Source organism: Aptenodytes patagonicus, chromosome 1 (assembly GCF_965638725.1).
Source record: "Aptenodytes patagonicus chromosome 1, bAptPat1.pri.cur, whole genome shotgun sequence".
Lineage (NCBI taxonomy): Eukaryota > Metazoa > Chordata > Aves > Sphenisciformes > Spheniscidae > Aptenodytes > Aptenodytes patagonicus.
In genome coordinates, this window is record NC_134949.1 from 45188229 (window position 1) to 45199847 (window position 11619).

General features: G+C 45.9%; 1 protein-coding gene across 3 annotated transcripts in view; it reads right to left on the reverse strand.

The window, feature by feature from the left end:
- LIN7A (lin-7 cell polarity scaffold A) overlaps positions 1-10030 on the reverse strand; it is a 50598-nt gene extending 40568 nt beyond the window's left edge. For all 3 annotated transcript variants that reach the window (XM_076333664.1, XM_076333655.1, XM_076333674.1), the window contains exon 1: positions 9751-10030. In XM_076333664.1, the coding sequence (XP_076189779.1) occupies positions 9751-10030 (280 nt within the window). The remainder of the gene's footprint in view (positions 1-9750) is intronic.
- Positions 10031-11619: the final 1589 nt, after the last annotated feature.

The following is an 11619-nucleotide window of genomic DNA, read 5'->3' on the forward strand; positions in this document are numbered from 1 at the left end:
TCCCAAATTAAAAGAAAAAAAGGCTGGTACATTAACATACCCCAAGGACCCTGCTTAACAGAATACTTGCTTTTGTGTTTTAAACCACAAGCATATAGAGAAAAACATTAAAATCAGTGAAGGAATTAAAAATTTGACTGTTAGAGAAGCAGAAAACAGAAATAATTACAAGGAATAAGCTTGCCTGAACAAAGAAAAACAGGATGAAAAACAACATACTTTTCTCTTAGCTGAAATCCATTCTCTCGCTCCCCTGCCTAAGCAAAAGCAAGTATTTATGCGTCCTATGTGCACATCACAAAACAAAAGTATTGGCCATATGGGCAACCTCATGCCTTTCCCACACTGATACTTTCAGCGTGTGTTTTTAGTTTGCATCAGAGAGATTTTTGTTGGCAGGGAAGAGACAGGAAGAGGGAAAAAAAGGCCCCAACAGGTGTCTCGCAAAGGGAGGTAAGTTTAACTTAGGGATGCTAATTCTCCTTCACAACAGGCACCGTGTTTGAGCCAAAGCAGTAACTCTCACTTTCTTCTCTGCTCGTATGTCATTACTAGAGTCTCCTGCTGCCTCTCCTCAGTTCTTATCTCTCCAGCTAATCTTAGTGTTAATCTTTTTCTGTTATTACCAGAAAGATGAGAAAGATGACTGTGGGCTACTGGCAATTGTATATAGTGACAATACAAATTGTCACTTGAAGTCTAGCATCATAATTTTATCTTCTTTTTTTCTAGGTGGTTTGAAACTCCAGTGAGACAACAGTGACAAGACGGCATGTGTGCAATACAAAGGATGCGACGCAGTCGTTACATACACATACCTAACATGACTTTATCTGTAGGCTCAGGTAACAAGAAGAGAGTTAATATTCTCTCTTCAATTTTAGTGGATTTAAGGATATTGCTTTTTGCAGATTGAATCCCTCTGGTAGCTGGCTACATACTAGTCATTTCTCAGGAAAGGGAAAAAACCTGTTCTTTGAAAGTGTGTATGTGAAAAGCTGCAACAGCAAGAAGAAAGCAATATAAATAAAACCCTTTGTTAATACATCCCTGCAAAACTAGGTGGTACAGATATGCTGCTGGTAGATGTCAACAACTGACTACTCTTAACTTTCAACTTTGAAACAAATATGACCTTAGAAGAAAGCCGTGACTATCTTGAATTGCTGCTGCAAGTTACAAACAAACTTTGAAACAGAAAACCCCTGTGAGAAACAGAGAGCTCACTGTCACCTTTCCAGTGCTGTTGCCTGGTGTCCTATGTGTGGAACAATGCTGAGAATAGGAGCAGGAGAACTGGGACTCATCTCGGGTTGCAGCATGATTTCACAAGGTATCTACCTAAGACATGAGGAGCATACCTGGCATACTTTGACGTGGTTGCACTGTTAGGAAGCAAAATGTGCTGTATAAATTAGCAGAAACTCCAGAGCTATTACTATTGGCTTACAAGACTATCAGGCTACAGCAGGGATCAGACATACAACCACCTCTTTTTCCAAAGACTGATTCATAGATTTTAAAGTCATCATGCTCTCTTTAAGTTTCTCTGGTCTGGCTCTGTGTAACAAAGAACAGCTATATTATCCTTCTGCTCCTGTGCTGATTCAGTAAATAGCATTTAACAAATCTATTGAAAAGTGAAGAGATGACGGTAAATAAATTTCTGAGGGCTAAGATTGCTGCTGATGGCCATGGTCATCCACCTAATCTATTTCAAGTATATTCTTCCCGAATGCTTAACTGATTGTAGAGGGATCGATACCTTAAGGTCTAGGAGATTTACTCTTTTTCAGAAAACATGGTTGAAAAAGAAAATTAGAGAGTTAGTGAATGTGAAGGATTAGTGATTAAACAAGGGCTTCTATTGAAAAGAACCAGTAAAAATGTAATTTTGGTTCAGAAGAAATAAATTAAGAGCCTATTTTGGGCAACACTCTTCCTTATACAATTATCCATGTTTATACAGAAACAATTAAAATCAATACTTTGATGCTCTGTGTATTCATGGATACTTCATTGTTCCATCTTTTAAAGAACAATCCTCCTCCAATCTCTTCTGGAAACACAGTTTTCTAATGAAAGTTTTTTCTCTCTTTTTTACGATTATTAGTAAAGTAGCACTAAGCTAACAACTCATTATGAGAAGCGGTATGCATTTCCTAGTAACTTAGTGGAATTACATTTGAGAAATTTGGGGGTTATTTAACCACTCTGTTTTGGACCCTGGTGAAACATGTTCTCAAATATGTACATACACCTCCCTCTGTATTTAACATGTCTAAGATCTGAGCTTGTGGTTTAAATACTCAGGAAAACATTGTTAGTATGTAAATGTGCATTTCTGAATTGAATCTTCTCATCTGAATAGAGAATTAACAGTTGAATGTTTCTCATTCAGAGGCTGAGTCTCCAGCAAATATCTCAAAAGAAGATTAAGCTGACTGAGATTAACTTTGAAAATGCCTGGATTTATACATACATGTACAGTTTACAGTACATTAGTAAGTATTATTTTTAAAATGTCAAGAACGCATCACGTGAAACAAATTAACTGTGTGTGATGGAAGGCAGACTTACAGATTTACAATTACGTGCTTCTCAAAACACTATCTACCTGCCTTTGCTTGGTTTCCTCTTAAATCCTCAACTCTCATTATTTGTGCTTCTAATGAGTAAATAAAATCAATAGTTTTACATAATTCATATTTCAAATTCTATTGCATTACCTACAAGAACATTAGTTTGTATCTGAATAACACAGGACAGCCAAAAGCTTGTATTTATATCTTTTTGCACGTGCATGAGTGTCATCTATGCTAAGGAGAGATGTGCACATACGTGTCCTGAAACAGGGAACTCAAAGGACGCATTATCCCCTGCACAAAGCTGATGACTTCAGTAGTTTGTCACGTTTTTAAAAAAAGCTTCTGTCTGATTACATCATCACAGGGGTCCAACTCAAGCGATAGGATGGAATTAAGCAAATTGTTTACTTACAACTACATTAAGAGGTTAATCCTTTTTTCTGTAGTTACACAAATGTCTCTCAGACATCAGTGTGAAACTGAAATTTGTAGGATCCAGCATAGGGTTGTTATTTATAAAACAAATCCTTCTTTTTCCGCATTATCTGTAGATAGAGAGTATAAATTCACTACATACAAAAATAGCCTTGTGTTTTCTAATCATTAACACTCTTGCAACTTGTTGTAAATGGTGAATCCCTCACCTGTGCAGGGGCTTGTCAAAGCCTCCATCCACTTCACCCAGATGCAGGAGCAGGTCCCCTTTGAAGGATCAGAAGCAGGACACATACAGAAGCAGCTCAGCTTACCACTTTGCTCTACACAGGATAAATTCAGATAGACTAAACCGCTAATTTCACCGCTACCATGTCTAAAGAATATTGTCAGCCTGACAGAGCAGGAGGAACACAAGGTCCCTGCACAGGCATCGGTCGACCATGAGTCTGGTTGCTCTCTCAAAGGTGCCTCACAAACATTTCCTCACCACACATCCAGCTTCTGCAGAGACACACCTTATTATCAGGTACATGTTTCTGAAGGAAACATGACTGGAAATTTAAGATACTCCCCCTCTACACTCTACAAAGGTGACTTAATGTTAAAAGATGCCACGAGTTTTGTAGAAGATGTTTCCATGTGTCTGTGTATCGGTGCAGCTCTCTGATGACCGGCAACGCCAGGGTCCTGCAGCACGTGCTGCACACTGAAGACGATACGATGAACCTTCATTCATTTCCACCTGCTGTGCCCTGACAAAACTCAATTTCCACATCACCGTGAATTGCTCTGGGCTGGAGGACAGGGCCCTCTCTGGGAGGGCAAGGCTGGCCGAAGGCGTGTGCTCTTGCGGGCGACCGGCCCACCTCAGGCACGTCCAGCCTGGCACAGAGCTCCTGTGCCGCCATGTGCCCCAGCACCTCTTTAGGTCAGGCCCGTACTGCCAAAGACATTTAAGATGGACACGTCCATTTAACTTTTCAAACCACATATTTTTACATCGCTCATGAAAACCAAAGATGACATTTAGGTAGGTACTTGCTCCTACTCCAGCACCAGCACTGCAGGAGGCACGGCTGAACTGCACACTTAACTAACCAACACTTCAACTGCACGGTTCCTCACAAAACGTCCCCAGTCATCACCCATAAATCAGCAGCTCAATCCGCTTACCTTAATCCATCCCTTCATAAAAATACATTAAAAAAATAATCAAATAAATGTTGACACACTGATGGAAAAAAACCCCCAAACATTTCAGTCTGTGACCAGAATTATCACTTTTTTTCTGTTCCTACAAACAATAGGCTTTTTTTTTTTTCTTGGAAGAATGAATTTGGTTATGTCCTCAGTTGGCATACCAAACAGAGAAATGTTAGACTTAAAGCGTGTGGCACTTGCAAAAGTATTTTTCAATTTCAGCACGTTAGGCTGAAGAGCAAGAGAAGACACCCCCATGACAGACAGGGAGCCAGGTGGGGAACAGCACATCGCTTAGCACTGCTCCACAGGGCTTCACCCCATGCGAGAGAGATCTGACCTTATGCTGCGCCTCTGTCAAGGACTGTATTTCACACTTTATGAATCTGATTTTCTCTTCCTGATGAGAACGTTATATATTTTTTCCCAAGATAATATACATTATACTAATATATGCACAGTCTACCGCAACTTATGTTCAATACAATTTCTGTTTTTTATATATATATATCTCTATATGGTCACAGATGGGGAAAAAATCCCCATTTATGTAGGCTATGAGAATGTAATGAGAAGAAAAATGACAAGAAGAGGAGAGGAGGAAGGAAGGAGGGGTACTCCAGCAAATAACAATGTATGTTAATGGTCAGGCACCATCCAGGACCACATCTGATAGAGTTTGTCTACCACCTCTAACAGCCAATGGCGGTTCCAAGCCCATTCGTATTCTTATTTATTGTCACTGAACATCATGCTTTATAAAGGATTTTCAGGAAGTTTTGGGACATCCACCCCACTGGAAAAGTATTTGTTGGAATTCATAAAAAAACAACAGAGCTCAGTTACGCGTTACAGCTCAACAGCAAGAAGTCTTTCCAGTTTCCAAGGATATATTTGAAAGCAAGAGAAATTTGGTTGTCAATAGCCAATAGCTATGACCTCGTTATGCAACTTCACAGGGATTAAAATATCAGCACTGTATATTCAGCCTATTCAAATTTCTTCTTTTATCCTCAGTCACATGAAGAAGTGAAACCATCAGTGACATGAATAGTAACTATATAAGGAAAAATGTAATAGGACATGGATTATTAACAAAAGATAGTTGAAAGCCCCCCTTCACATGAAAAGATATTCCTTTGCTCTTAATCGTGAGATGGTCTTTGCACAGGCTAATTGCATAATATCTTCAAAAACAAGAAGAACTTTTGAAAAGTGCCCTTTTAATGCTGCCACTTTCATCGTCCTATGCAGAATGGAACAGGGACTGAGGTTTTGCAGCACTCTGAGCAAATACACAGTCAGTTTTCTTTCAGAGCAGATTTTCATCTTGGAGGGAAGAGCACAAGTGAAATTCTAAGTAAGATAAGCTTTATGAAAAATTTGCCAGACATTTAGCAAAATAAAGAAGTTCAGATAAGAGTGGAACATCTATTATGCATAGCTTGAAAGACATCTGCTTCAATTTGCAGGCCTCCATATGACCACTCCTAAAATGAGTGTCAAGAGAAGCACAGAAATCTATTCCCTCCCAACATATTTCTGGGAGTGTAATGGTACTTGCAGAAAATCCTTCCATCAGACTGTGCTAACGCACCCTTTAAGCGATCCCACCCACAACAAGCTTCCTTCAATTTCTAGTTGCTCACAACGTGTACCTGCGGCACACAGGAACTCACAGGAGGTCCTCAGAGAACCGCGAGGAGGCTAAGCTGGCTGGGGGAGATGACACCGCACTTGGAGAAAAGCAGAACATTGCTGCTGGATGTGTATGCAGCATTTGAGACAACGTCAAGCTGGTGAGGTGCCGATGGTCATGGGACAGCAGAAGAACAGAGGATTAGAGGAGGAAATTGGGTTGCTGAACAGTGAAAATGGAAAAGGGTTACGGGCAATGCACAGAGCAATGGAGTTAACCGCACTGAGGCTTTGAGAAGAGCAAGGCAACAGAAGACGGCATGCAAGGGAGACGTGAGGCTCTGGATAATAAAGGGGAAGGCAGCAACTGCTGGTCATGGGGTAGGCTGAGGCAATGCCTCTGTGGAAGACAAAGGACATTGAGAGGAGAGGCAAAGGCAGCACTGCCCATCCCCATATAGAGAAGGACGACATGCAAGATGTGACAAGATGAGTGGTATGCTAATACAAATAAATACTGCTGGAAAATGCCAACTAACTGTAACCAGAGCTCTCTGTAACCAAAATCAGTGTCAACCAAGTTCTTACTAAAGACATACCTGTGGAAGAAGTAAAAAATAATTATATAGGTGTTTTTAAACATTTCCCTTTTGGTTTGGAGTGACCACTTTGTTTTTTTTTAATGGAGGTAAATTAAGCTGGGAATGTACTTAAAAATCCATAACGCTTGAACATAAAATGAAAAAAGAAAAAAAAAAACCCAACCTGCCTTTTTTTTGCTTGTCATTTTATGAAAGACAGCACTGTAACTTTCCATCTCAACCTGGAACAAGAAATAGTTCCCTACACCTTCAGGGCTTAAGCTTTGAATTGGCCTAAAAAATTCCCCCAGTTAGCTCTGATGGACGCTGGGGATTACTGATGGGGTGGTATCGATTCAGGATGTAAGACATTTGCAATAAAGATAGGAAGGGTGCACTTTTTCACAGAGAAGACTCACTTGGCTGTTGGAAGATGCCCGGCAGGCAGGCTCTTTCCCCTCCCAAAGCTCCCAAACACTGGGGCCACACTCCTTAAGCTGCCTAAGTGGTACCCACACGTCACTCCACTGCTTTGCATTTCCTCCCTGAAACAGTTGCTGATTCTTTCCCCTCCTCCCAGCAGAGCACCACACAAAGGTCAGGCAAAAGCCTTTGAGATTAAATTGTAAGTGATTAAAATTTCCATTATTTTGTGAACTTGTTCCACATATTAAAGAGCTCTAATGGAACTTGCACACATTTGTGCAGGTAGAAAGGCACATGATGACAGGAATTAAGGAAATTAATTCCTGTGCTTTGGACTGAAGTAATCTTCCAGAATGTAATTGGCTTTCAATCATTCACACACAACATGCCCTTCACCTTTAAATGGTAATTCATTTTACCATACAGGTTTTGGATTCCATTTACGTCAGGCTTTAAAAAAACTCCCATCTCCATACTAGAATACAGTGTATATGTTTTGTCCAGCAGGAAACCACGTCAGAGTGTAATTCAGGTTTCTGATGTATGTATCTAGATGATGTTTTACCATTTTGGTGACCCTTAGCAGGGGGAAATGCAGAACACTTCCTGCCAGAGATCAAGCAGCAATTCCCTCAGCAAGGCAACGTTACGAACGCGGCCTCTCCTGAAACGCTCACTATTTTCTCGCTGCGCTGAGCTCACCGTGGGACATGGCAAAGTGAATATGAGTGTACAAGACTTTTCAGGGCTGCGCCTGCATCACCGCAGAGCTGTGCAAAGCACAGTGACAGTAAACATAGCTGTGTCTGCTTTAATAAAAGCAACAGAAATCTGGAAAATCTCACCATGTAGCACTTTCCTTCTTCCATGGCTGTGAAAGAAAGACTACAGAGGAAATATCTGGAAGCACTGGGCTTGGTCTAGTTGCTTCTGGGGTTGCTTCAGCCCAGCCTCTTCAGTTGACGTAGCAGCAACATGTTATAGGTGACAAAGTGTATCCCTCTGACGAAATGGCCATCTGCAGGCCAGGTGCAGCATTTAAATCTATTTCTTCTTGTCTGTATTTTCCTTTTGCAAGTCACATCCTATCATTCTGTCATGTTTTATCTCCCTCGCACTAATATCAGCCCTGGCTGACAACCAGGGAGACTGTAATGTTGGCACCGCTGCTAAATGGTTAGGCATAACCTGGACACAGACAACATATGCTTATATTTAAATTGCGACTAATTTGCATTTTTATGTATTGTGGATTTTTTAAAGCATAGTTTTAGTAATGAAAAGGAATGTGTAATTCTGAAATAGTAATACTTTCCTTTGAAAAGCCAGGTTTGCTAATGGATTGCCATCTGTTCAACCCTTTGCCAGGAAATAGATTTGTCCTGCTTACTGAAAACAGTATTAGGGTGAAACTGTAGATTACACAGTGGATTTCTGAGCAGTTTAATTTAAAGTGCATGCTAGCACTTTGTTATTTCAGTAAAAATAACTTTTGATTCTCCTTTTCTACTAATGTTGGAATTTAAGCCATGCAGCAAACTGTATTTAAAGTACTTTGTGGGCTGTTTTGCTCTCAGTTGGGTTCCAGAAAAGGTGCCTACCTCTCCTTTATCATTTTGAAACTGAGTTCATCAGGTTTCTTCTGCATAGGGTTTACAGCAAGAAGCTCTCTATCTTGCTTTGAAAGCCCATCTTAATCCTCTGGAAAAAACATTTAAAAACCCAAGGCACTGGCCTCAATCGTGCTTTCAAGAGTACAAGATTTATACGTGCTGGGAGCCTCTCGGAGCCTCTGGATGCAAGTTAGGAAGAAGGACACCCCGGCAATTCAGGATGCTGTATCGGGAGCTGTTGGACCTTTCTAACTGATGGAGCCGAAGGAGCAAAACGAATCAGAACGGTAAGTTACTCTCCTCTGCAGCCCGCAGAAATCTAATAATGTTTCTGCTGAGCCTTATTAGGGGCACAAATGCACTGCGAGGGAGAGGTCCAGTTTTTACAGCCTGGAGGCAAAAGTTGAATTTTAACATATCTTCAAGATTTCAGCACCCTCTTACATTACCGCGGTGAGGTTACTGACACAGTCTCAAGGCTAGCAAAACACCAACCGCTCTCCCTACCCGGATCGGGTAGCTGTCCACAGGAATACGCAGACGCGCTGTTTTGTAGGGTAACATCATTAACGCCAGCGAACAGACAAATTGCCGTCACTGCTCCCTTCCCCGCACACCCCCCTCCCCGCCAGCCCCCCAAAACGCCGCATTTTGCCAACAAACGGCGGTCTCCTCGGGAGGTGCGAGCTCCCAGCTCGCTGCCGGCGACGGCCGGCCGGAGCCGCTGCCCCCACCACCGAGCACCCCCTGCCGAGCCACCCGCGGGGGCGGCGGCGCGAGGGCCCTCGGCGCCGAGCCACGGGGACGGGCGACCAAGGGGGAGCCCCGCAGGGCGGAGGCGGCGGCGCGGCCGCGTCCCCGGCGCCCGGCGGAGCGGAGCGGAGCGCTGGCCCCGGAGCAACATCCCCGGAGCAAGCCTGCGGGGCCGCCGCGCTCCCGCCGCGGGATGCCAGCCCTACCCCCGCCCCCCTGCCCGGACAAAGTTTTATCTCCTCCATTTCAGCCCTTCTCCCGCCTCCCACCTGAGCCCCGCGGGGAGGCGCCTCCCCACCGCCCTCCGCCACAGCCGGCGGCGCCGGCCCCACGCGCCGCGGGGCCGGGAGAGACTCCGCGGCAGCGCCCGCCGCCCGCCGCGATGGGGATGCGGGGGAAGACCCCGCGCTCCGCCGCGGCGGCCCCCTGGGCAGGGCGCGGGGAGCTGGGGCGGCCGGGGCGGCGCGGCCGGGGAGCGGCGGCAGGGCGGGGAGCAGCGGCAGCCGCGCTTACCTCTGTCCAGCGTGAGCGGCTGGACCGCTGTCAGTGTCGCCATATCTGCGGCGGGGCTGGAGCCCGAGTGACGCGCGGCTCCGGCAACGGCGTGGAGTGCGGGGAAGGGCGGGGAGGAGGCTGGCAAGGAGAGGGGGCGGAGGAGGAGGGTGGCTCCGTGGGAGGAGGAGGCGAGCGGGGCGGAGAGGGTGCCCAGGGGAGGGCGGCTCGTCACAGACGGGGCGCCGCGATGCTGCGGGCGCAGGGCGGCCCGGCGCGGCCCGGCGCGGGCTGCCGGCATCGCTGCGCCGCCGAGGCCGGGCCTGGCGGGAGGCCCCCGCCTCACCGCACTCTCCTCAGGGCGGAGTCCCGGGTCCCGCAGGGGCCGGGGCGGCCCGGGCCGTGCGCGGGGATGGCGGGCGGGTCGCCGCCGGTCTCGCCGCCCCGGGGATGCCGCAGCGGCCGGCGGAGGGAGAGAGAGGGGTGAGGGCGGGGAGCTCCGCAGCGCCGCGGGGCGGGGAGGACGGGCGGGGGCTGGATCCGGCGGCGCGGCCTCGCCTGGGCCGGGGGCGGCGGGGCGGGCCGTGCCGCCCCGTCCCGTCCCGGGGCTGGGGGTCTGGTCAGCGGCAAGAGGGGACGGTATGCCTGAGTGAGGCACTGCTCCGAGGACTGGCCGCAGGGGCTGAAAATCCGCGTGCGAAGCCGGGAAAGGAGGTACCTGGCCCCTGTGCAGGGCCTCGGCCGAAGGGATGTGTCCCGTAGCGGCCCTTTTGGACGGACCAAACTGTCGGCCTCACCATCAACCTGGCCATCACCGCTTTTCTAACTGCTGGGTGCTGCCCGGGCATCCTCAGGAAACCCAACGTCCTCTCATAAAGCACACCCAACACGTCTCTACAGCGTGGGGTTGAGTCCTCACATTTGCAGAGCAAGAGGTTGGTCACAGACGTGTGGCGGCCGCCTCTTGCAGGTCAGCTGCAGCTTGTGTGAGCTTGGAGAGCTTCACAGAAGACCATCCATGAAGGTGGAATTTCACACTGGAGCTCTGCCAGGTTTTTTTGGCAGCCCTCTGGTTGTCTACCCTCATTGTTCACATGAAGCCAAAGGAACCTGGTCAGCTGCCGTCCGAGAAAGGTGTGGCAGAGTCCCACAGAGCTTCTGCTGCCTTCCCGACAGTGGACAACGGTGTAGAGGAATGACTGAGTGAAGAATGACGTCCTCTTTAACTATTGCCCTGTGTAGTACCTGCAGTCTTGTGTTTGTCCAGGGAGCGCTGGGACAGGGTGGAGCATCACTCCGAAGGGGAAGGTAGCACTCCTCTCCTCATCCACCTGGATCTGACAAACCACAGGGGACTTCAAAGCACAGCAGTTCAAGGTTGCACATCAATAAAAGCTTTCAACTGCAAGGGTATTTAAGCACTAGTATAGATAATTAGGGAAGCTGTGGAAATTTTGCCATTAAAAGTTTTCAGAGCAGATTAAAAATACATTCGGCTGTTTTAAAATTAGGGAATGTATATGAACCACCCACTTCTTCTGACAAACTGAATTCAGCACAAATTTCTCTAATAAACAATAAACAGTAGCCCATTTGGATATCTTGACAAGAAAATGTTTCAGTTGGCTAAAATATCAAAGTCGAGAAATCAGTTCCTGGCAAGCAGTAGTTTTTAAAATAAAAATTAACATAAGGATTTTTATTCTGCAGTTTTTATGTACTTGCATAGCAGCTGGATTGACATAAAGTGTAACAGCTCCTCTTAAGTAGTCACATTACTGTATATTGGATTCATAGTCCTGAACAGAGAAGAAGTACACATTTGGAGGTATAACAATCTAATGTGACAACTCTCAAACTGTTACGACACTTGAAAAAAATCTATTACAG